At 44.1% G+C, this 24,658-nt stretch overlaps 1 protein-coding gene across 1 annotated transcript in view; it reads right to left on the minus strand.

Annotated features, from left to right (window-relative positions):
• Positions 1-24,658, minus strand: part of LOC139264345 (lysine-specific histone demethylase 2) — a 147,857-nt gene that overhangs the window by 54,698 nt on the left and 68,501 nt on the right. Inside the window, exons 11-13 of the mRNA XM_070880635.1 lie at positions 13,092-13,166; positions 9,418-9,552; positions 8,341-8,512 (exon numbers count right to left, since the gene is read on the minus strand). Coding sequence (XP_070736736.1) covers positions 8,341-8,512; positions 9,418-9,552; positions 13,092-13,166 — 382 coding nt within the window. The remainder of the gene's footprint in view (positions 1-8,340; positions 8,513-9,417; positions 9,553-13,091; positions 13,167-24,658) is intronic.

Raw genomic sequence — 24,658 nt, forward strand, 5'->3', positions numbered from 1 at the left:
CGAGTTTTGGATGACCTCAAGTTTATGTAGTGGAGAATGTGGGAGACCAGCCAGTAGTCAAGTCTAGTAGTCAAGTCTAGGAGGTAACAAATGCATGGATGAGGGCTTCAGCAGCAGAAGAGTTGAGGCCGGGGGTGGGGGAAAGAGAGGGGAGGCGGGCAATGTTACGAATGTGGAAATAGGCGGTTTTAGTTATTCCGCGGATATGTGGCCAGAAGCTCATTTCAGGCTCAAATATTACGCCTAGGTTGCAAACAATCTGGTTTAGCCTCAGATAGATGCTAGGGAGAGGGATGGAGTCAGTGGTTCGGGAATGCAATTTGTGGCGGGAACCAAAGACAATGGCTTCGGTCTTCCCAATATTTAATTGGAGAAAATTTCTGCTCATCCAGTATTGGATGTCGGACAAACGGTCTGATAATTTAGAGACCATGGAGGTGTGAAGAGAAGTGGTGGAGAGGTAGAGCTATGTGTCGTCAATGTACATGTGGAAACTGACTCAGTGTTTTCAGATGATATCATCAAGGGGCAGCAAATAGATGAGAAATAGGAAGGGGCCAAGGATAGATCCTTAGGGGACACCAGAGATAACGATGCGAGAGTGGGAAGAGAAACCATTGCAGGAGATTTTCTGGCTACGATTAGATGGTGAAGAATGAAACCAGGCGAATGCAGTCCCACCCAGCTGGATGATGGTGGAGAATGGAGTTGTCAACTGTGTCAAAGGCTGCAGACAGGTCCAGGAGGACGAAGAGGGATAGTTTATCTTTGTCACAGTCACAAAGGCTGTCATTTGTGACAAGGACAGAATGTATGCCCATGTCCAATTATCCCCATCCTCTAATTCTGCTGCCCAGAAAATTACACTTGGTTTTGATCTCCCATGTGCAATACCAAAGAAGATTGATTAATAATTTACACGTTCATTGCTAAATTCTTGGGAAATCTGCTATTCTTGAGTATCGGCAAGAAAACAATTGCTGGTAACCACTTCAGCAATTTGCAATAACCCATCTGAAACAACATAATTTGTGGGAGGTGTTCTCTTGAAAAATCAGATATGATTCATGCTTAGAGCATGAAAATAAACTTTTCATGGGATATGGGGAACATTCTTTGTTCTAGTCCTAATCACCTCCTTCACCTCTTTTTCCAGTATATTGATGACTGTATCGGTGCCATTTCCTGCTCTCGCCCTGAAGTGGAAAATGTCATTCACTTGCTTCCAATTTCCACCCTTCTCTCACCTTCACATGGTCCATATCCGACTCTTCCATTCCCTTCGTCGAGTTCTCTGGGAAGAGGCCATCAGCAAACTTCCACTACAAGCTGACTGACTCCCACAGCTACTTGGACGACACATTCTCCCACCCAATTTTCTGTAAGGACTCTATTCCATTCTCCCAGTTTCTCCGTCTCATCTGTTCTGACAATGCCACATTTCATACTAATGCTTTAGATATGTCTTCCTTTTTCCTCAACCAAGGATTCTGCTCTATCGTGGTTTACAGGCCCTTGACCTTGTCTATTCCAATTCCTGCACTTCTGCTCCCACCCTTTTCATTCCCTCCCAGGACCATAATAGGGTTCCCATTGTCCTCACCTACCACCCCACCAGCCTCCATATTGAACCGATCATCAGCCGCCACCTCCAGCGTGATCCCACCACCAAATACATCTTTCATAGAAACATAGAAACATAGAAAAATAGGTGCAGGAGTAGGCCATTCGGCCCTTCTAGCCTGCACCGCCATTCAATGAGTTCATGGCTGAACATTCAACTTCAGTACCCCATTCCTGCTTTCTTGCCATACCACTTGATCCCCCTAGTAGTAAGGACCTCATCTAACTCCTTTTTGAATATATTTAGTGAATTGGCCTCAACAACTTTCTGTGGTAGAGAATTCCACAGGTTCACCACTCTCTGGGTGAAGAAGTTCCTCCGCATCTCGGTCCTAAATGGCTTACCCCTTATCCTTAGACTGTGACCTCTGGTTCTGGACTTCCCCAACATTGGGAACATTCTTCCTGCATCTAACCTGTCTAACCCCGTCAGAATTTTAAATGTTTCTATGAGGTCCCCTCTCATTCTTCTGAACTCCAGTGAATACAAGCCCAGTTGATCCAGTCTTTCTTGATAGGTCAGTTCCGCCATCCCGGGAATCAGTCTGGTGAACCTTCGCTGCACTCCCTCAATAGCAAGAATGTCCTTCCTCAGGTTAGGAGACCAAAACTGTACACAATACTCCAGGTGTGGCCTCACCAATGCCCTGTACAACTGTAGCAACACCTCCCTGCCCCTGTACTCAAATCCCCTTGCTATGAAGGCCAACATGCCATTTGCTTTCTTAACCGCCTGCTGCACCTGCATGCCAACCTTCAATGACTGATGTACCATGACACCCAGGTCTCTTTGCACCTCCCCTTTTCCTAATCGGTCACCATTCAGATAATAGTCTGTCTCTCTGTTTTTACCACCAAAGTGGATAACCTCACATTTATCCACATTATACTTCATCTGCCATGCATTTGCCCACTCACCTAACCTATCCAAGTCGCTCTGCAGCCTCACAGCATCCTCCTCGCAGCTCACACTGCCACCCAACTTAGTGTCATCTGCAAATTTGGAGATACTACATTTAATCCCCTCATCTAAATCATTAATGTACAGTGTAAACAGCTGGGGCCCCAGCACAGAACCTTGCGGTACCCCACTAGTCACTACCTGCCATTCTGAAAAGTACCCATTTACTCCTACTCTTTGCTTCCTGTCTGACAACCAGTTCTCAATCCATGTCAGTACATTACCCCCAATCCCATGTGCTCTAACTTTGCACATCAATCTCTTGTGTGGGACCTTGTCGAACGCCTTCTGAAAGTCCAAATATACCACATCAACTGGTTCTCCCTTGTCCACTCTACTGGAAACATCCTCAAAAAATTCCAGAAGATTTGTCAAGCATGATTTCCCTTTCACAAATCCATGCTGACTTGGACCTATCATGTCACCTCTTTCCAAATGCACTGCTATGACATCCTTAATAATTGATTCCATCATTTTACCCACTACCGATGTCAGGCTGACCGGTCTATAATTCCCTGTTTTCTCTCTCCCTCCTTTTTTAAAAAGTGGGGTTACATTGGCTACCCTCCACTCCATAGGAACTGATCCAGAGTCAATGGAATGTTGGAAAATGACTGTCAACGCATCCACTATTTCCAAGGCCACCTCCTTAAGTACTCTGGGATGCAGTCCATCAGGCCCTGGGGATTTATCGGCCTTCAATCCCATCAATTTCCCCAACACAATTTCCCGGCTAATAAGGATTTCCCTCAGTTCCTCCTCCTTACTAGACCCCCCGACCCCTTTTATAACCGGAAGGTTGTTCGTGTCCTCCTTCGTGAATACCGAACCAAAGTACTTGTTCAATTGGTCCGCCATTTCTTTGTTCCCCGTTATGACTTCCCCTGATTCTGACTGCAGGGGACCTACGTTTGTCTTTACTAACCTTTTTCTCTTTACATATTTATAGAAACTTTTGCAATCCGTCTTAATGTTCCCTGCAAGCTTCTTCTCATACTCCATTTTCCCTGCCCTAATCAAACCCTTTGTCCTCCTCTGCTGAATTCTAAATTTCTCCCAGTCTCCAGGTTCGCTGCTATTTCTGGCCAATTTGTATGCCACTTCCTTGGTTTTAATACTATCCCTGATTTCCCTTGATAGCCACGGTTGAGCCACCTTCACTTTTATATTTTTATGCCAGACAGGAATGTACAATTGTTGTAGTTCATCCATGCGGTCTCTAAATGTCTGCCATTGCCCATCCACAGTCAACCCCTTAAGTATCATTCGCCAATCCATCCCAGCCAATTCACGCCTCATACCTTCAAAGTTAGCCTTCTTTAAGTTCTGGACCATGGTCTCTGAATTAACTGTTTCATTCTCCATCCCAATGCAGAATTCCACCATATTATGGTCACTCTTCCCCAAGGGGCCTCGCACAACGAGATTGCTAATTAATCCTCTCATTACATAACACCCAGTCTAAGATGGCCTCCCCCCTAGTTGGTTCCTCGACATATTGGTCTAAAAAACCATCCCTTATGCACTCCAGGAAATCCTCCTCCACCGTATTGCTTCCAGTTTGGTTAGCCCAATCTATGTGCATATTAAAGTCACCCATTATAACTGCTGCACCTTTATTGCACGCACCCCTAATTTCCTGTTTGATGCCCTCCCCAACATCACTACTACTGTTTGGAGGTCTGTACACAACTCCCACTAACGTTTTTTGCCCTTTGGTGTTCTGCAGCTCTACCCATATAGATTCCACATCATCCAAGCTAATGTCCTTCCTAACTATTGCCTTAATCTCCTCCTTAACCAGCAATGCTACCCCACCTCCTTTTCCTTTTATTCTATCCTTCCTGAATGTTGAATACCCCTGGATGTTGAGTTCCCAGCCCTGATCATCCTGGAGCCACGTCTCCGTAATCCCAATCACATCATATTTGTTAACATCTATTTGCACAGTTAATTCATCCACCTTATTGTGGATACTCCTTGCATTAAGACACAAAGCCTTTAGGCTTGTTTTTTTAACACCCTCTGTCCTTTTAGAATTTTGCTGTACAGTGGCCTTTTTTGTTCTTTGCCTTGGGTTTCTCTGCCCTCCACTTTTCCTCATCTCCTTTCTGTCTTTTGTTTTTGCCTCCTTTTTGTTTCCCTCTATCTCCCTGCATTGGTTCCCATCCCCCTGCCATATTAGTTTAACTCCTCCCCAACAGCACTAGCAAACACTCCCCCGAGGACATTGGTTCCGATTCTGCCCAGGTGCAGACCGTCCGGATTGTACTGGTCCCACCTCCCCCAGAACCGGTTCCAATGCCCCAGGAATTTGAATCCCTCCCTGCTGCACCATTGCTCAAGCCACGTATTCATCTGAGCTATCCTGCGATTCCTACTCTGACTAGCACGTGGCACTGGTAGCAATCCCGAGATTACTACTTTTGAGGTCCTACTTTTTAATTTAGCTCCTAGCTCCTTAAATTCATTTCGTTAGACCTCATCCTTTTTTTTAACCTATGTCATTGGTACCAACGTGCACCACGACAACTGGCTGTTCTCCCTCCCTTTTTAGAATGTCCTGCACCCGCTCCGAGACATCCTTGACCCTTGCACCAGGGAGGCAACATACCATCCCAGTATTCCAAAAGGGACCATTCCCTCTGCGAGTGTGTGATCCGATATCAGCACAGGATAAGAATCAAACCTGGAACCTTTCTGACCTGTACAGCTCAGAACCAGACCAGCATTCATTCTGAGCCAGAGAAACCTAAAGCTGGTTCATATATTTCATGAGCACTCAATAGATATCAAAATCAAGTATGATATTTAACTTAATTAAACTTAAAAACAATGTGCCTTAATTAAGCTCACATTTATCGAGCTAAAAAGTATTTAAAGGAATAACCAAGCTGGAAGCAATACAGTGGAGGAGGATTTCCTGGAGTGCATAAGGGATGGTTTTCTAGACCAATATGTCGAGGAACCAACCAAGGGGGAGGCCATCTTAGACTGGGTGTTGTGTAATGAGAGAGGATTAATTAGCAATCTCGTTGTGTGAGGCCCCTTGAGGAAGAGTGATCATAATATGGTGGAATTCTACATTAGGATGGAGAATGAAACAGTTAATTCAGAGACCATGGTCCAGAACTTAAAGAAGGGTAACTTTGAAGGTATGAGGCGTGAATTGGCTAGGATAGATTGGCGAATGATGCTTAAGGGGTTGACTGTGGATGGGCAATGGCAGACATTTACAGACCGCATGGATGAACTACAACAATTGTACATCCCTGTCTGGCATAAAAATATAAAAGGGAAGGTGGCTCAACCGTGGCTATCAAGGGAAATCAGGGATAGTATTAAAGCCAAGGAAGTGGCATACAAATTGGCCAGAAATAGCAGTGAACCTGGGGACTGGGAGAAATTTAGAACACAGCAGAGAAGGACAAAGGGTTTGATTTGGGCAGAGAAAATAGAGTACGAGAGAAAGCTTGCAGGGAACATTAAGACGGACTGCAAAAGACGGATATGTAAAGAGAAAAAGGTTAGTAAGGACAAACGTAGGTCCCCTGCAGTCAGAATCAGGGGAAGTCATAACTGGGAACAAAGAAATGGCAGACCAATTGAACAAGTACTTTGGTTCGGTATTCACTAAGGAGGACACAAACAACCTTCCGGATATAAAAAGGGTCAGAGGTCTAGTAAGAAGGAGGAACTGAGGGAAATCTTTTAGTCGGGAAATTGTGTTGGGGAAATTGATGGGAATGAAGGCCGATAAATCCCCAGGGCCTGATGGATTGCATCCCAGAGTACTTAAGGAGGTGGCCTTGGAAATAGCGGATGCATTGACAGTCATTTTCCAACATTCCATAGACTCTGGATCAGTTCCTATGGAGTGGAGGGTAGCCAATGTAACCCCACTTTTTAAAAAAAAAGAAGAGAAAACAGGGAATTATCGACCGGTCAGCCTGACATCAATAGTGGGTAAAATGATGGAATCAATTATTAAGGGTGTCATAATAGTGCATTTCGAAAGAGGTGACATGATAGGTTCAAGTCAGCATGGATTTGTGAAAGGGAAATCATGCTTGACAAATCTTCTGGAAACATCCTCAAAAAATTCCAGTAGAGTGGACAAGAGAGAACCAGTTGATGTGGTATATTTGGACTTTCAGAAGGCTTTCGACAAGGTCCCACACAAGAGATTAATGTGCAAAGTTAAAGCACATGGGATTGGGGGTAATGTTCTGACATGGATTGAGAACTGGTTGTCAGACAGGAAGCAAAGAGTAGGAGTAAATGGGTACTTTTCAGAATGGCAGGCAGTGATTAGTGGGGCTACCGCAAAGTTCTGTGCTGGGTTCCCAGCTGTTTACATTGTACATTAATGATTTGGACGAGGGGATTAAATGTAGTATCTCCAAATTTGCGGATGACACTAAGTTGGGTGGCAGTGTGAGCTGCGAGGAGGATGCTATGAGGCTGCAGAGTGACTTGGATAGGTTAGGTGAGTGGGCAAATGCATGGCAGATGAAGTATAATGTGGATAAATGTGAGGTTATCCACTTTGGTGGTAAAAACAGAGAGACAGACTATTATCTGAATGGTGACCGATTAGGAAAAGGGGAGGTGCAACGAGACCTGGGTGTCATGGTACATCAGTCATTGAAGGTTGGCATGCAGGTGGTTGGGAAGGCAAATGGCATGTTGGCCTTCATAGCGAGGGGATTTGAGTACAGGGGCAGGGAGGTGTTGCTACAGTTGTACAGGGCCTTGGTGAGGCCACACCTGGAGTATTGTGTACAGTTTTGGTCTCCTAACCTGAGGAAGGACATTCTTGCTATTGAGGGAGTGCAGCGAAGGTTCACCAGACTGATTCCCGGGATGGCAGGACTGATATCAAGAAAGACTGGATCAACTGGGCTTGTATTCACTGGAGTTCAGAAGAATGAGGGGGAATCTCAAACGTTTAAAATTCTGACGGGTTTAGACAGGTTAGATGCAGGAAGAATGTTCCCAATGTTGGGGAAGTCCAGAACCAGGGGTCACACAGTCTAAGGATAAGAGGTAAGCCATTTAGGACAGAGATGAGGAGAAACTTCTTCACCCAGAGAGTGGTGAACCTGTGGAATTCTCTACCACAGAAAGTTGCTGAGGCTAAATATATTCAAAAAGGAGTTAGATATAGTCCTTACTACTAGGGGAATCAAGGGGTATGGCGAGAAAGCAAGAATGGGGTACTGAAGTTGCATGTTCAGCCATGAACTCATTGAATGGCGGTGCAGGCTCGAAGGGCCGAATGGCCTACTCCTGCACTTATTTTCTATGTTTCTATGTTTCTATGAATGGAGTTTTCCACAACATCGAATGCATGTTTGCTTCTTTCCAAACAGACTTTGAATCAAGGCCAAAGCAACCAACATATGGAAGTATAAACACTAATTCCAGCAGTAACTTGGTTGAGAACTTAAAAATTCATTCAAAATTTGTTGTGTACACTGCCTCTTGTAACTAGTTTTTATTTTTTTGGAACCATCTATTTTTCATCTTCTTTGACAAAATAGAACATATGTTACTGCAAATTTCAAATTTTCCAAGTGATTATACAAACTCAGGTAGTAATAATTAGATGTTTGCGATTTCTAAACAAATGGAATCCTAAGCATGGTGCCTTGATTTTTTTTATTTCTTGTAGTGGTTCTTTCAAGGTCCAATATCACTAATTCTTAAAACTCTAAACTACATTCATGAAAGCCACACTCAAAGCAACCCACCTCCGAGAGGAACATCTTGGAATTGTTTTTTGTCCTTCCTCCATTCCGCTATGACATCCAACATGGCATTGAAATGGAAGTCAATGCATTTGTCAATGGTGGGGTCAGCCACCCTTCCACCTTCTTCTATTAGGTCACACTTATCCCCCAATGTGTGCATCTTACTTCCAATCTGCAGTAAAAAATCATTTCAGAAGAGTTCAACAAAGCTTATAAACAAAATTTTGTTTTGCAACAAATAAAAGTTAGACTTCCGCTTGTATGGAAATTCCTGCTGTAGCCAGTTTTAATACTATTATGACAAAGAATCCATTTTACATGATGATGTAATAATGCAGAACATTGTTATTACAAAGTGCTGTGCCACAAGATTACAAAGTGTTTTCAATTTCATAATCTGTGGATAGGGTGGGTGAGGGGGAAGAGGAAGAGGAAAAGAGAGAAGAACTAAATGGCATCCAGGCAGTGGCCGACATTACAGATGGTGGGGGGGGGGGGCGAGGGGCGGGGAGGAAAGAGAAATAGTAAAGTACTGGGCCCATTCCTGTACATCTATTCATGGAGAAATATTTGCACAGCCCCAAGATCAATCTCTGCCTTAAGAACTTCAACAAACACAACAACTTGACGGGAGTCTCGGTAAATACTGTATTAAATGGAGTAAAGAGAGATGTTAAGAACAAAATAATTTTTTAAAAACTGATCGTCTCTCCTTTTGCTCTCAAAAGTCTCCAGTAAAAGTTCCTGAAAGAACACAAATTTATTTACAATTTTTTGGAGCGGGTAGAAGGAGGAGGTGGTTAGGGTAAACTACTGAAACAAACATTTAAAAGAGCTGCCGGTAAACAAAACAATATTTAAAGATACACACAATACCTGAAGCAAGCATTACCAACTAATGATAGACAACCAAAATGATAGGCAAAGGATATCAGTAAATGAAATAAAATTTACAATTTTATACAATTACAACAAATCATTACCACAAAAAAAACAATGCAATCTATGAAATGGTTATTCAAACAAATCAGATGAATAACGTAGTCTTAATATTTCTGCTATAATATAGAAACCCACTTGCTCACACATTAGTGCTATAGGGTTGTTAATGCAGCCATTAACAATCTGCGCTCCTTTTCCCACAGTCACACCAAGAGAGTGGTCATCCCACACACGTCCACCAATCCGGTCTCTGGCTTCCAGCACCATCACCTAAAGTGCAAAGGAAGAAGCATCAGAAAATACATTTCTCTTCAGATTGATGACCTGCAGGCACATTTGTCATTGCAAATACCAGTGGTCATTTGTTAGAAATTTATTATACGCTGAAACCGTATTCGGGACTCATTTTAACTCTTATTCCTAGGTTATTGTTAGATGGCTGAGCAACTTAACAGAGCAACAATAGAGACTGTAGACCAAGCAAGTCAAATAAACTGAAAATTAGATGGTAAAAAAAATTGCATCATGTGTGGTAGTCTGGTACGGAGTTTAACATCTCGGCACAAAACAATACTTCAGGGAGATACAAAAGCAACTTTACCAAAACAATTAAAAAGGAAAAATCCCAAATTCTTAAGTAAAGCATCCTCTCCCTAGATGTCGAAAAAAATTTAAATTGTAAATAAGAGTTCTTTAAAAACTCACCACAAAGTGACTGGCCGCCTAATCAAGGCTGACATCTTTGCAACATTTCCAAAGCTAGGGGCTCAATTTTCCCCAGTGATTTGCGCCGTTTTTTTGGCGCAGGCCGCTTTTTTTGGCCTATGTTAAAAAAACCACAGTTTCCCGATCAATTTGCACCAGCGTAACTAACTCAGTTAGTTACAATTTTTTTAGGTAAGTTTTTTTTTTCCAGCCAAAGGGGGCGTAACCTGTTACCCACGCCAATTCTGGCCATTTAGCCAATTTTGGCCAGCTGAGAGTTACTTCAGTTCTTCTTAGACCAGGGTATGTGGCCTCTGTAGAAAAAACTTCTGAAGAGTTAAACAAATCAGCACAGTTAAGTGCAGCAGATGCCCAGACAGCAGCAGCAGGAGAGGTAAGAGAGAAGTGGGGGAGGGGGGGGATGGCAGGAAGAGGAGAGAAAGCCTTTCGGGTATAGTTAGATGCGGAGACCGGGAAGAGGCCATTCAGCCTGGGATAGGTGCAGGACCGGGAGGCCAATCGGCCTGGAATAGGGGCAGGGGAGCGAACCGGCAAGCCACTTGGCCAGGACGGCGAGAGCAGACCGGGAGGCCCTTCGGCCTGGGATAGGAGCGGGAATCGTCACCGCACATCGGGGCAGGAAACTTCAATAATTTAATGGAGGTAAGTTGCTGCAATGTATTTTAATGTGTTTGTGAAGTTGCTGCAATGGATTTTAAGGTGCTTGTGCAGGTTGCGAGCTGAGCATCATGTCCCTGGTTACCGTGGCAACCGATTTTTTTGGCGCAGACTAAGGCTCCACCCCCAAAACTAAAGGACACGTTAGGCTGCACCAAAAAGAAGAAATCAAACAGGGAAACTTAGAAAAATGTTTTTTTGGCTTACTTGGGGGCCCCCCCAAAAAATGGGCGTAACTCTTCAAGTATGCCAAAAAAAAGCTTTGGGGAATATATATATTACATATCTTTCCAAAAAGGATGTGGCTGTGTATTGTTCTCATCAAGCAAACAAAAGTGCTCCCCCATGGCTCAGCTAGATAAAGCAATCAGTAGTTGAGCCATATAGACCAAGGAAATCCCAGGTTTGATCTCCAGTTTCTGCTACAGTTGGCCATGCTGCTCTTGGGTCAAGGAGTGGGGAAATTGGCTTGGGTTCCCACTCATGGTTTTAATCCAGCAACCCCTGCTGCAAGTGTGTGATTTGCACACTCAAAAACTAGTGTAGCCAAGAAACGCCAAGTCCACCACACTTTCCCATAACAATATGGAACAGTTTTATATTGAATTATGAACATTATGGTCCCTCTTGCTGCCTACCAAAATGTGTGCAGAGGGATATTTGAACTTTAAAAGCCACACATGGCTTCTGACAGCTCAGCTGGTTAAGTTAGTAGGAAAGCTACAATTGGCCTCAGCAGTTCTTAGTTAAGGAGGAGAAATTCAGCCAGGATTTCTATCCAACAATTCTTTTTCCATGAGACACCAAATACCATATTATACAGTATCTGTTGGTGGCATAGAAGGAAATACTTTTAGTTCAAGATGCTTCCCTTCCTTCAACACATTTATATAATATGCCAAATCTGTGATATTTCCTAAATAGCTGGAGAAAGCAGTCTTTCAATTCCCATCACACAGCATCAACATATGGGGCTTGACCACTACAAGAGCCACTCGCTTTATGCAAACTGCTGGCCATTAGCAGACAACTGGCAAGCACTCGGAATGTAGGAACAGGAGTAGGCCATTCAGCTGTTCTGCCATTCAATGAGATCATGGTTGATCTGTGACCTAATTCCATATACCCACCTTTGCCCAATTTCCCTCAATACCTTTGGTTAACAAAAATCTTATCAATTGCAGATTTAAAATTAACAATTGATCTAGCATCAACTGCCACTTGTGGAAGAGAGTTGCAAAGTTCTACCACCCTTTGCATGTAGTGTTTCCTAACTTCACTCCTGAAAGATCTGGCTCTAATTTTTCGGCTGTGTCTCCTAGTCCTAGACAACGTTCCCTATAAACTGCGCAGCCATATAGCCACATAGCTCTGTGCAGGTCCCTCGCAGCCCGGGAGCGGCTTTTTCAATGTTAACTTTCACGCATGTGAAACTGTGAGTGGGCCGCACAAGCCCTTAAAGGGGCCATGCACCCAAAAGAAAATTAGGGGCAACATTGGCCCTAGACTCCCCAATCGACTGATGATACTGATCTCCAATAATGGGCCAGATGTTTACAAACAGCAGCCAGAACCAGAAAAAAAATGCTATGGTCCCTCTTTGACTCAACTGACCACAAATCACAAGTGTGTAGCTCTCTGCTGACAATTAATTAAAAAAATGGCAAGATTGAAGAGGCAATCTGAAGCTGGACTTCTACTGTTTAATTTTTGGAAAATTAAACACACTTGAACAGTTTATACTAAAAGCACTCCATTTCACTTCACTTCCCCCCCACCCGCCAATAACATGTTTCTTCAAATTATCGAAATGTTTTCTGTACTTAATATCTGAAAAAAATCCAGCTAGGCAAGTCTACTTTCTCAGGTGTCTTTCAAAATTTTGTGAAGAGATAAGTGAACAGCAAGAAAATAGAGATAGTGATCGTAAAACAGTTGGTACTGTTATGATGCCCTCCAGTCAACTCGCTTGAAGAAGAATGGGCACTTGGGGCGAGATACCAGGGGATTGTCAGCACCCCTGGAACTGCATCCCAGCTAGAGTCAGTACCTTGATGAAAGGAGGAAAGAAAACAGAAAAAGTAAAATGTAAGGGAAATATTTTCAAACTATGGATAAGATCCTGTGTCTTAACACTAAAACAGGATAGTTATTAGACTTTAATGGGATTTCATCATAGTTTCTCTTGCTGTTCAGTGCTTAGGGACAACATTACCAAGCCTCAGTCTCATTGAATGTGTTTGCAAAAGCTTGAGCCAGACCATTAAGGCAACCAATGGCATAATTTCCTATATATATTTTCTTTGACACTAGACCTGATTTAATTGATCCAAAGTAGACATGTTTCCTAAATTTTATGTCAATCTTGTAAAATGGAGTTTTTGTGACCAATGTTGAATTGGAAAGTTCCTAAAGAGCTGACTTACCTTAATTCCAAAATTCTGCAGCTGTCTTGCAGCTGCTAAGCCTGCTGCACCAGCACCAATAACAATAACATTTTTCTGCAGAAAAGAAAAATATAATGCTGTTTAATTGATAATCACCAACTATCAAATTATTTGTCGCGAATACATAAAACTTTATAGTCAAGGAAACTTACAATATTATTTAATTTAACTGCTGAATGATTAAACTGACTCATGACAAGAAAATTGATACACAATATTTTGAAAATCAACAAAGATTCAATACTGCCATAATTTTCAGTTATATATTTAGGTAATTTGGAAAAAGCACACAGCCTGATGAAATATAATACACAAGTGACAGATAAGGTATTTGATCAACATGCCATTTTTACATGCATTAAATATTAAATTACCTTGTTAAAGCAGGACAATGTGATAGATTAGACAGAAGGCTCATTACTTGAGAAGGACATTAGTTGATATCAAACGTGTTGTTAGAAAACTGAACTGATGGATATTGGCAACACATGTTCAAAGTTCTTTGTATTTAAAAACGAGAGAGAGATTTTGTTTTGAACCGAAGACTCATATAAAGGCCAATTAAACCATGGCAGATCTTTCAATTTTTAAAAAGTTCTCTAATATTTAGCAAATGTTCTACACGTTACATCCATACTTAATACACTGTAATTGTAAATAAATTTCCTGGTTATAGTCATCCAAGTCCAATCTGAAATGAGTAGTAGTGCAACACAAGACTACATTTAACCTAGTAAATATATTATTGAAAGTAAAGTAATCATTAGTCCTCAAGTCACAAAATCCTGTAAAGACCAAGTTAACAACTAAAATCTAGTATAGATTGCAGAGGACAAGACACACCTTTGGGAACTGTTGCAAAATCCACTGAAAGACAAAACTTACATTTTGTCATAGATTAGCTAAGCTGTGAATACTTCAATGTTGGGAAATTGTAGAAGCTTTTCAATATAATTTGAGATTTGAAGTACAACACATTTGGAAGTCATTTTCAAGTATGAACCTCCCGTTCAAAAAAAGCAAAACTCGAGTTGTTTTTTCCTATTCTGGAACCCTCAATATCTTTTCAATCTAAAATTGAATGTAACTTTGCTCCATTTATTAAGTCATATAAATGATCAAATGAGGCATTTACGAAAAGTCTCGATTTGAAATTCTTTCTGCCGGTTAATTTCAGTAGAATTGCTCTATTATTTTTCTAATTCACAGATTCTTCTAAAGGATCTAAAAAACTATTAATTTCTATGCCATTTTTTGTCCAGATAAGTGCACCTGATTTGGTGCAGTTGCATTGCAACTACACAAGTCTGCATTGGTGAGATCCCACACAGAAAACAGCGACAACATATTCTGAAAGACTGAAAAAGATCATCCAAATCATCATTGTAGGTAAACTGAAAACATGGGGGGGGGGATTTTAACTTCTGGGCTCACCAGGAGTGGGGACCAGGGACGGCAGCGAGCAGGAAACCCAGAAGACTGGATCTCCCCGCACGCTGTGGAGTTTTAACTCCACTGCTTGCATGTAATGTCACTGACAGGTTACTCACCTGGAAGTCAACCTGATCAACAGGGTTGGTTTCCAGTGAGAGGCCGCAGAAACAGGTAGGTTCGATCCCCGACCCAAGGTGGTGGCCCTGGTCCCTGGGGGAGGTGCACTTCGCTATAACAACCCTACTTACTCCTTTCACAGTCGTCATCTGCTTGAGCCCAAAGGAGCCACATGTTAACATGTCTCTGTAAAGCTTTTGATAAGCATTGATTCATCATTCAGAAAAGAACCAAACAGATCGAAGAACACAATCCTAGAACTGTTTTTCTCTTGACTCGCTGCAGCCACCAGGATTCCCAAAGCTTGGGAATCCTAGCTGGCCACAGTTAAATCGGTTTCCAACCTCATCATATTTAAAGTACCAACTCGCCTCCTGGGAGCAGGTTGGCTGCCCCCCAGCCACCCCTCCTGTCTCCATTAAAACCAGAAGTGGGCAGGTTGGGATAAGGATTCAGATTTTTAACACTTCAACTATCCATGTGACCCAAACCACCCCACCGCCTCCCACCGCACCCAAACCACCCCACCCCCACCTCCCCACCAGATTTTTTGGGTTAAATTTCCCCCTAGTTACATTCTCGGAGGAACACATTGTGGAGTGGGGAAGGGGGTTTAAAGCAAGATAACTGAAGCCAATTTGCCTACTACAAAGCTATTTCCATGAAGCTCATTCATATCACTTCACAATACCGAAAGTTCTATTGCTAATTTTAGTTTCCCAACACATAGCCGGATATTTAAAAAGTAGCCAGTTATTTAAAAAAGTAATAAAATGCAAGAATGATTCAGAAAAACGACGTCTTGATTTTTTAAGTTACAAAGCTGGATGCAATAAAAAGTAATTTTCCAGGTACACCTTTGCACAAGAAGAAAGTAGAGGCATTGTAGCAGGCCAGGGTGCTCAGTCAGTTGAGTGCCAGACTCAAAACAATCTTATCTTGGATTGGCATTGAAATAGGATTCATTCATTCTTTTATTCCTCCGACGTGGATAAAATGAGCATCATGTCTCATCTGGGGTAGGGGTGGAAACAAGAGTCTGAAGGGACTAAGCAGTAATTGCCACATTATTCTTGTATCTCCTGACTGTTTGGCAATGGAAAACTGTGATCAGCCTTGCACCAAACAGGGCATTTGTACCTAATGGAGAATGACCTGCACAAATATATTTTTTTCACTAAAGTTAATATTTCTGATGCATAACAAATTTACTCAATTTGGAGACTGGAAACACGGAAAAGTATTACAATAATAAAGTTCAGTTTTGTTAAACCAAATTTGTTTGTATGCATGCAAACAGGTAGAATGAAAATATGGAGTGTAAAATTTTTCTTTAACACTAGCTGATCTCTCGTGTTGCAGTCCTCATTGAAACAGGTTTAAGTGCAGGGAATAATTGGACCAACGTGCACAAATAAAATTCAGTTCCAATTTTAAAGTCATACATTGGCACTGATTTTCCTCAGCAGCAAAGGAACAGCTTTCGCTGTTCACCTCGCATACAGTTGCCCACAGACCTTTTGCGGGCATGCCAATGGAGATTTCGATTAATCCGGCACCTGTTTCAATGTGACGCCTCCTCTACAGGGAATCTGTGGCATCTACCAGCAGGGAAACCAATAGCAAGGCTTTTCAACCAATCAGATTGAAGTATCCTCACAGACACAGAATGCAAATCAGGAAGTAAAAGAAATATAAATTACAATTTAATCATAATACAGGAAGCAAAATCAAGATTGTGACATGCAGATGGGACTATGGGAAAGAAAAAAAATCTGCAACATTAGTAGCCTTCTGAGGGAATGAGACTCCGCACTTGTAAAATTAATTTCTCAGGGGCACAGAGGTTGATCAGCAGTAATTACCATTTATTACACTTACTCCTGAATGCACTAGCCCTAACTTTTTCATCCGTCTTTAGTGCGGAACAAGTTCAAATCATTACAGTGTGTTCACGCCATTACAGTCCTCTCTGTTATTTATGCGCGCATTGGGCAGCAACTTCATGTGTGTAGTTAAATGCGAAAATCTGGAAGTTGCTGCCCGAGATGCGCTGCCACGCAAAAATGGCATCTTGCTTTCTGGCTCTCCATTCAAATGTATTGAGCAGTGTAAAGTTCCTGTACTTGTATCGTAAATATGGACTAAACTCACCACAGAAAGTTAGGGCTTGTCCATTTCAGTCTACGTGCCTTTTTATTTAAATGGTGTGGTAAGTATTAATTACTACCAAACCACCTCTCTAGCACTGAAAATTAACTTTTACAAGCATGGAGTCTCATTCCTTCAATAATCAATTGTTGTTGGAGATATTTAAATAAAAGCCTTTTAGCTTTCTGTACCTGATTTGATATTCTGCATTGTTCATTAACAATTCTTCAATCTGATTGGCTGTAGAGAGGAGCTCTCAAAGGGAGAGGGTAAATCTAGTTGTCGTGGTCCATGTTGGAACAAATGACAGATCGGAACAGGGAGGAGGTCCTGCTGAAAGAGTATCAGGAGGTAGGCTCTAAATTAAAAAGCAGAACCTCGAGGGTAATAATCTCTGGATTTTTGCCTGAGCCACATGCAAATTGGCCTAGAAGCAGACAGATCAGGAGAATTAACATGTGGCTAAAGGGCTGGTGTGGGAAAGAGTGATTCCTTTTCATGGGACAGTGGCATCAGTTCAGGCACAGGAAGGAGCTATACCGATGGGACGGGCACCACCTGAACCGGGATGGGACCCGTGACCTAGCAGAAAAGGTAAATAGGGAGGTGGCAAAGGCTTTAAACTAGTAAGAAGGGGGGAAGGGATCTGCAAGAAACATAAGCAGCCTAAATATAAACAAAACAGGAAAAAAGAGCATAGGAAAGGATAAAGTAAGGGAGGACATTGACGGCAAAGGAGCAAATAGAGTTTCAGAACAGGAGTCCAAAAATATGGTTAAACATAGAGGTAGAGTAAATCCTATTAAAAATGAGTTAAACTGTCTGTATAGCAATGCACAGTGTCCGCAATAAAACAGGGGAGCTGGATACAATCATGCATTGGGAAGAACCAGACATAGTAAGAGATTACGGAGACATGGCAACAGAAAAATCAGGACTGGGAATTAAACATTGCAGGGTATAACATATTTAGAAAAAATATAGGGGGACAAAGTGGAGGTGGAGTAACTGTACTTATTAGGGATAACAATGGCTGTAGAAAAATGGGACGCAGCTATCAGCAAGACAAAAGTAGAATTCATATGGATAATAAAGGATCAATCACACTAATAGGAGTAGGCTACAGATCACCTAATAGTGGAAGGGAGATGGAAGAAGAAATATGCAGAAAAATTAGAGAAATGAGTCAAAAAAAAAACAAAGAAGAAGAACATAAGAAATAGGAGGAGGAGTAGGCCATATGACCCCTCAAGCCTGCTCCACCATTTAATACAATCATGGCTGATCCGATCATGGACTGAAGTCCACTTCCCTGCCCGCTCCCCATAACCCCTTATCGGTTAAGAAACAGTCTATCTCAGTCTTAAATTTATTCAATGTCCCGGCTTCCACAGGTCTCTGAGGCAGCGAATTCCACAGATTTACAACCCTCAGGGAAGAAATTCCTCCTCATCTGTTTTAAATGGGCAGCCCTTATTCTAAGATTATGCCCTCTAGTTCTAGTCTCCCCCATCAGTGGAAACATCCTCTTTGCATCCACCTTGTCAAGCCCCCTCATAATCTTACACGTTTCGATAAGATCGGCTCTCATTCTTCTGAATTCCAATGAGTAGAGGCCCAACTTACTCAACCTTTCCTCATTAGTCAACCCACTCATCTCCAGAATCAACCTAGTGAACCTTCTCTGAACTGCCTCCAAAGCAACTATATCCCTTCTTAAATATGGAAACCAAAACTGCACACAGTATTCCAGGTGTGGCCTCACCAATACCTTATATAGCTGTAGCAAGACTTCCCTGCTTTTATCCTCCATCCCCTTTGCAATAAAGGCCAAGATTCCATTGGCCTTCCTGATCACTTGCTATACCTGCATACTAACCTTGTGTGTTTTATGCACCAGGACCCCTAGGTCCTGCTGTACTTTTTAATCTTTCTCCATTTAAATAATAACTTGCCCTTCGATTTTTTTCTGCCAAAGTGCATAACCTCACACTTTCCAACATTATACTCCATCTGCCAAATTTTTGCCCATTCACTTAGCCTGTCTATGTCCTTTTGCAGGTTTTTTGTGTCCTCCTCACATATTGCTTTTCCTCCCATCTTTGTATAGTCAGCAAACTTGGCTACATTACACTCAGTCCCTTCTTCCAAGTCGTTAATATAGATTGTAAATAGTTGGGGTCCTAGCACTTATTCCTGCGGCACCCCACTGGTTATTGGTTGCCAACCAGAGAATGAACCATTTATCCTGACTCTCTGTTTTCTGTTAGTTAGCCAATCCTCTATCCATGCTAATATTACCCCCAACCCCGTGAACTTTTATCTTGTGCAGTAACCTTTTATGTGGCACCTTGTCAAATGCCTTCTGGAAGTCCAAATACACCAAATTCACTTGTTCCCCTTTATCCACCCTGTTTGTTACATCCTCAAAGAACTCCAGCAAATTTGTCAAACATGACTTCCCCTTCATAAATCCATGCTGACTCTGCCTGACTGAATTATGTTTTTCCAAATGTCCTGCTGCTGCTTCTTTAATAATGGATTCCAACATTTTCCCAACCACAGATGTTAGACCAACTGGTCTATAGTGTCCTGTTTTTTGTCTGCCATCTTTTTTAAATAGTGTTGTTATATTTGCAGTTTTCCAATCTGCTGGGACTGCCCCAGAATCCAGGGAATTTTGGTAAATTACAACCAATGCATCCACTAACCCTGCCGCTACTTCTCTTAAGACCCTAGGATGCAAGCCATCAGGTCCAGGGGATTTATCCGTCTTTAGCCCCATTATCTTACTGAGTACCACCTCCTTAGTGATTGAGATTGTGTTAAGTTCCTCCCCCCTTATAGCCCCTTGACTATCCACTGTTGGGATATTTTTTGTGTCCTCTACCAATACAAAATATTTGTTCAGAGTTTCTGCCATCTCCACATTCCCCATCACTAATTCCCCGGTCTCGTCCTCTAACGGACCAACATTTACTTTAGCCACTCTTCCTTTTTATATAATCACGGGGGATTTCAACTACCCCAATATTAATTGGACAGAAGAGGTAGGTAAAGGGGACAATGAAAAGGAGTTCCTACAATGTATACAGGGCTCCTTTCTAACACAATATGTAAAAAGCCAAATAAGGGAGGATTCGCTATTGGATCAAGTAATGAGAATGAACCAGAGCAGATAAGAGAAGTAAAAGTAGTGGAACATGTAGCCATCAGGTACCATAATATAATAATGCTTTATGATAATAGAGGACATAAGAATGACAAAACCAGGTTAATAGATTGGAGAAAAGCTGATTTTGAGGGGCCGACAACAGAACTTGGGAATATAAAATAGGCAATAATATTGGCATACAACGATCTAGAACAACAATGGGAAACATTTAAAATGGTGTTCAACAGAGTGCAGGAAAAATATATTCCGCTGAAAGGAAAGAAGAAACTAAACACGAATGAGACTCCATGGATTGATATAGACATAAGGGAACAATTGAGGGTAAGGAAAGAGGCATACATTAAGTGTATAGACAGCAGAGGAGTGCATGATGAGAGAATATGAAGGGATTAGGAGAGAAGTCAAAAAAACAATTATGAATGCAAAGAGGAACTATGAAATTAAATTATCAAGGAACATAAAACAAAATAGTAAAATATTTTACAGGCACACTAATAAAAAAGTTTGTGATTGGAATAGGGCCATTTAATGGATAGAAAGGACAATACCACAGCTAACAATAGGAAGATGGCACAAGTATTAAATCATTATTTCGCTTCTGTATTTACCAGGGAGATCGAACAGGTGGACATGGCATTGGTTGATTAGATAAGTGCATTTAAAATAAAAAGTTGGGATATATTATGTAAACTAATCAAACTCAGAGGATAAGACCCCTCCACACATTTTAAAAGAATCTAGGGAGGAGACACACATTTAATAATTCGTTAGAAAAAGGTGTAGTGCCAGAGGACTGGCACTAACGTAATACCTATATTCAAGAAGGAGTATAGACATGTCCAGGGAATTATAGACCAGTCAGATTAACATCGGTGGTAGGAAAAATAATGGAATCCCTACTAAAGAAGAAAATCTAGAAATTAGAAATGAAAAATATAATGATGAATAGTCACAACATGGATTTCAAAAGGGAAAATCTTGCTTACCAACCTTATTGAATTTTTTGAAGCGGTAACAGAGAGTAGACAATGGTAATGCAGTAGATATAATTTATCTAGATTTTCAAAAGGCCTTCGATAAGGTACCCCATAATAGACTAATGAATAAGGTCAGAGAATGCGGAGTCAGGGGAAATGTAGCAGAATGAATTGCTAGCTAGCTTAAAGACAGAAAAGAGAGAGTGTGGAATTAAAGGGTAGCTATTCACAGTGGCAGGTGGGTAGTGGTGTTCCACAAGGATCAGTGCTGGGACCACTGTTCACAATTTACATTAACGATTTAGACTTTGGAATCAAAAACACAATTTCTAAATTTGCGGATGATACCAAATTGCTGGGGGGGGGGGTAATCAATACGGAGTAGGACTGCAACAAATTACAGGAGGACATTAATAAACTTGCAGAATGGGCAAATAATTGGCAAATTAAGTTAAACACAGATGAATGTGAGGTAGTACAACTTGGTAGGAAGAATAGGGAAGCCATTTATTACTTGGAAGGTGCGAGTCTAGGTGGAGTAGAGGAACAAAGGGATTTCAGTGTACAAATACAACACTCACTAAAAGTTGCGCCACAGGTTAGCAAGTCCATAAAAATGCAAAACGAACCCATAGGGTTTATTTCTATAGGGTTAGAATTTAAACACAGGGAAGTTATGCTAAACCTGTATCAAATCTTGGTTAGACCACACTTAGGGGCCAAGTTTCTGCCTGAGTTGCTCCTGTTTTTTTGGAGCAACTGATTTAGAATGGAGTATCTTAGAAATTGCAATTCTCGGCATTTAGTTTGCTCCAGTTCTAGTCAGTTAGAACAGTTTCAGTTTGGAACAGATTTTTTTTTCCCAAAAAGGGGCATGTCCGGCCACTTATGCCCATTTTGAAAGTTTAGGCAGTGAAAACATACTCCAAACTAACTTAGAATGGAGTAAGTGTAGATTTTTGTACGCGCAGAAAAACCTTGTCTACACTTAGAAAATCAGGCGTAGGTTACAATTCAGGCATAAGGAATGGAGGGGGTTTAAAGGGAAGTTTACAAACATTAAACACTTCAGTTTTACAAATAAAGAGCCATCATCAATAATAAATGATAAATAAATCAATAAATCAACCAATAAATCAATCCAAAAAAAAATTTTTTTTTTTTTTTTAAATCAATAAATAAAACATTTTCTACTTACCGACTGCAGCACCGGGAGCCCTCCAACAGCGTGCTGGGACGGCCCCTCCCCCGCCCCCCAGTGTGTGTCTGTCAGTGATTCTATCTCTCTGTCTGTGTGTGTGTGTGTCTCTCACTCTCTGTCTGTGTTTCTGACAGCGAGGGGAGAGGGAGGGGTGAAGAGAAGAGAAGAGAAGAGAGAAGGGAGAAAGGAGAGGGAGAAGAGAAGAGAAGAGAAGAGAGAAGGGAGAAAGGAGAGGGAGAAGAGAAGAGAAGAGAAGAGAAAAGAGAAGAGAGAAGGGAGAAAGGAGAGGGAGAAGAGAAGAGAAGAGAAGAGAAGAGAGAAGGGAGAAAGGAGAGGGAGAAGAGAAGAGAGAAGGGAGAGAAGAGGGGAGGGGCGAAAGGAGAGGGAGGGGAGGGGCGAAAGGAGAGGGAGGGGAGGGGCGAAAGGAGAGGGAGGGGAGGGGCGAAAGGAGAGGGAGGGGAGGGGCGAAAGGAGAGGGAGGGGAGGGGCGAAAGGAGAGGGAGGGGAGGGGCGAAAGGAGAGGGAGGGGAGGGGCGAAAGGAGAGGGAGGGGAGGGGCGAAAGGAGAGGGAGGGGAGGGGCGAAAGGAGAGGGAGGGGAGGGGGCGAAAGGAGAGGGAGGGGAGGGGCGAAAGGAGAGGGAGGGGAGGGGGCGAAAGGAGAGGGAGGGGAGGGGCGAAAGGAGAGGGAGGGGAGGGGCGAAAGGAGAGGGAGGGGAGGGGCGAAAGGAGAGGGAGGGGAGGGGCGAAAGGAGAGGGAGGGGAGGGGCGAAAGGAGAGGGAGGGGAGGGGCGAAAGGAGAGGGAGGGGAGGGGCGAAAGGAGAGGGAGGGGAGGGGCGAAAGGAGAGGGAGGGGAGGGGCGAAAGGAGAGGGAGGGGAGGGGCGAAAGGAGAGGGAGGGGAGGGGCGAAAGGAGAGGGAGGGGAGGGGCGAAAGGAGAGGGAGGGGAGGGGCGAAAGGAGAGGGAGGGGAGGGGCGAAAGGAGAGGGAGGGGAGGGGCGAAAGGAGAGGGAGGGGAGGGGCGAAAGGAGAGGGAGGGGAGGGGCGAAAGGAGAGGGAGGGGAGGGGCGAAAGGAGAGGGAGGGGAGGGGCGAAAGGAGAGGGAGGGGAGGGGCGAAAGGAGAGGGAGGGGAGGGGCGAAAGGAGAGGGAGGGGAGGGGCGAAAGGAGAGGGAGGGGAGGGGGCGAAAGGAGAGGGAGGGGAGGGGGCGAAAGGAGAGGGAGGGGAGGGGCGAAAGGAGAGGGAGGGGAGGGGGCGAAAGGAGAGGGAGGGGAGGGGGCGAAAGGAGAGGGAGGGGAGGGGGCGAAAGGAGAGGGAGGGGAGGGGGCGAAAGGAGAGGGAGGGGAGGGGGCGAAAGGAGAGGGAGGGGAGGGGCGAAAGGAGAGGGAGGGGAGGGGGCGAAAGGAGAGGGAGGGGAGGGGCGAAAGGAGAGGGAGGGGAGGGGCGAAAGGGGAGAGGGAGGGGAGGGGCGAAAGGAGAGGGAGGGGAGGGGCGAAAGGAGAGGGAGGGGAGGGGCGAAAGGAGAGGGAGGGGAGGGGCGAAAGGAGAGGGAGGGGAGGGGCGAAAGGAGAGGGAGGGGAGGGGCGAAAGGAGAGGGAGGGGAGGGGCGAAAGGAGAGGGAGGGGAGGGGCGAAAGGAGAGGGAGGGGAGGGGCGAAAGGAGAGGGAGGGGAGGGGCGAAAGGAGAGGGAGGGGAGGGGCGAAAGGAGAGGGAGGGGAGGGGCGAAAGGAGAGGGAGGGGAGGGGCGAAAGGAGAGGGAGGGGAGGGGCGAAAGGAGAGGGAGGGGAGGGGCGAAAGGAGAGGGAGGGGAGGGGCGAAAGGAGAGGGAGGGGAGGGGCGAAAGGAGAGGGAGGGGAGGGGCGAAAGGAGAGGGAGGGGAGGGGCGAAAGGAGAGGGAGGGGAGGGGCGAAAGGAGAGGGAGGGGAGGGGCGAAAGGAGAGGGAGGGGAGGGGCGAAAGGAGAGGGAGGGGAGGGGCGAAAGGAGAGGGAGGGGAGGGGCGAAAGGAGAGGGAGGGGAGGGGCGAAAGGAGAGGGAGGGGAGGGGCGAAAGGAGAGGGAGGGGAGGGGCGAAAGGAGAGGGAGGGGAGGGGCGAAAGGAGAGGGAGGGGAGGGGCGAAAGGAGAGGGAGGGGAGGGGCGAAAGGAGAGGGAGGGGAGGGGCGAAAGGAGAGGGAGGGGAGGGGCGAAAGGAGAGGGAGGGGAGGGGCGAAAGGAGAGGGAGGGGAGGGGCGAAAGGAGAGGGAGGGGAGGGGCGAAAGGAGAGGGAGGGGAGGGGCGAAAGGAGAGGGAGGGGAGGGGCGAAAGGAGAGGGAGGGGAGGGGCGAAAGGAGAGGGAGGGGAGGGGCGAAAGGAGAGGGAGGGGAGGGGCGAAAGGAGAGGGAGGGGAGGGGCGAAAGGAGAGGGAGGGGAGGGGCGAAAGGAGAGGGAGGGGAGGGGCGAAAGGAGAGGGAGGGGAGGGGCGAAAGGAGAGGGAGGGGAGGGGCGAAAGGAGAGGG

Source organism: Pristiophorus japonicus, chromosome 5 (genome assembly GCF_044704955.1).
Source record: "Pristiophorus japonicus isolate sPriJap1 chromosome 5, sPriJap1.hap1, whole genome shotgun sequence".
Classification (NCBI taxonomy): Eukaryota; Metazoa; Chordata; class Chondrichthyes; family Pristiophoridae; genus Pristiophorus; species Pristiophorus japonicus.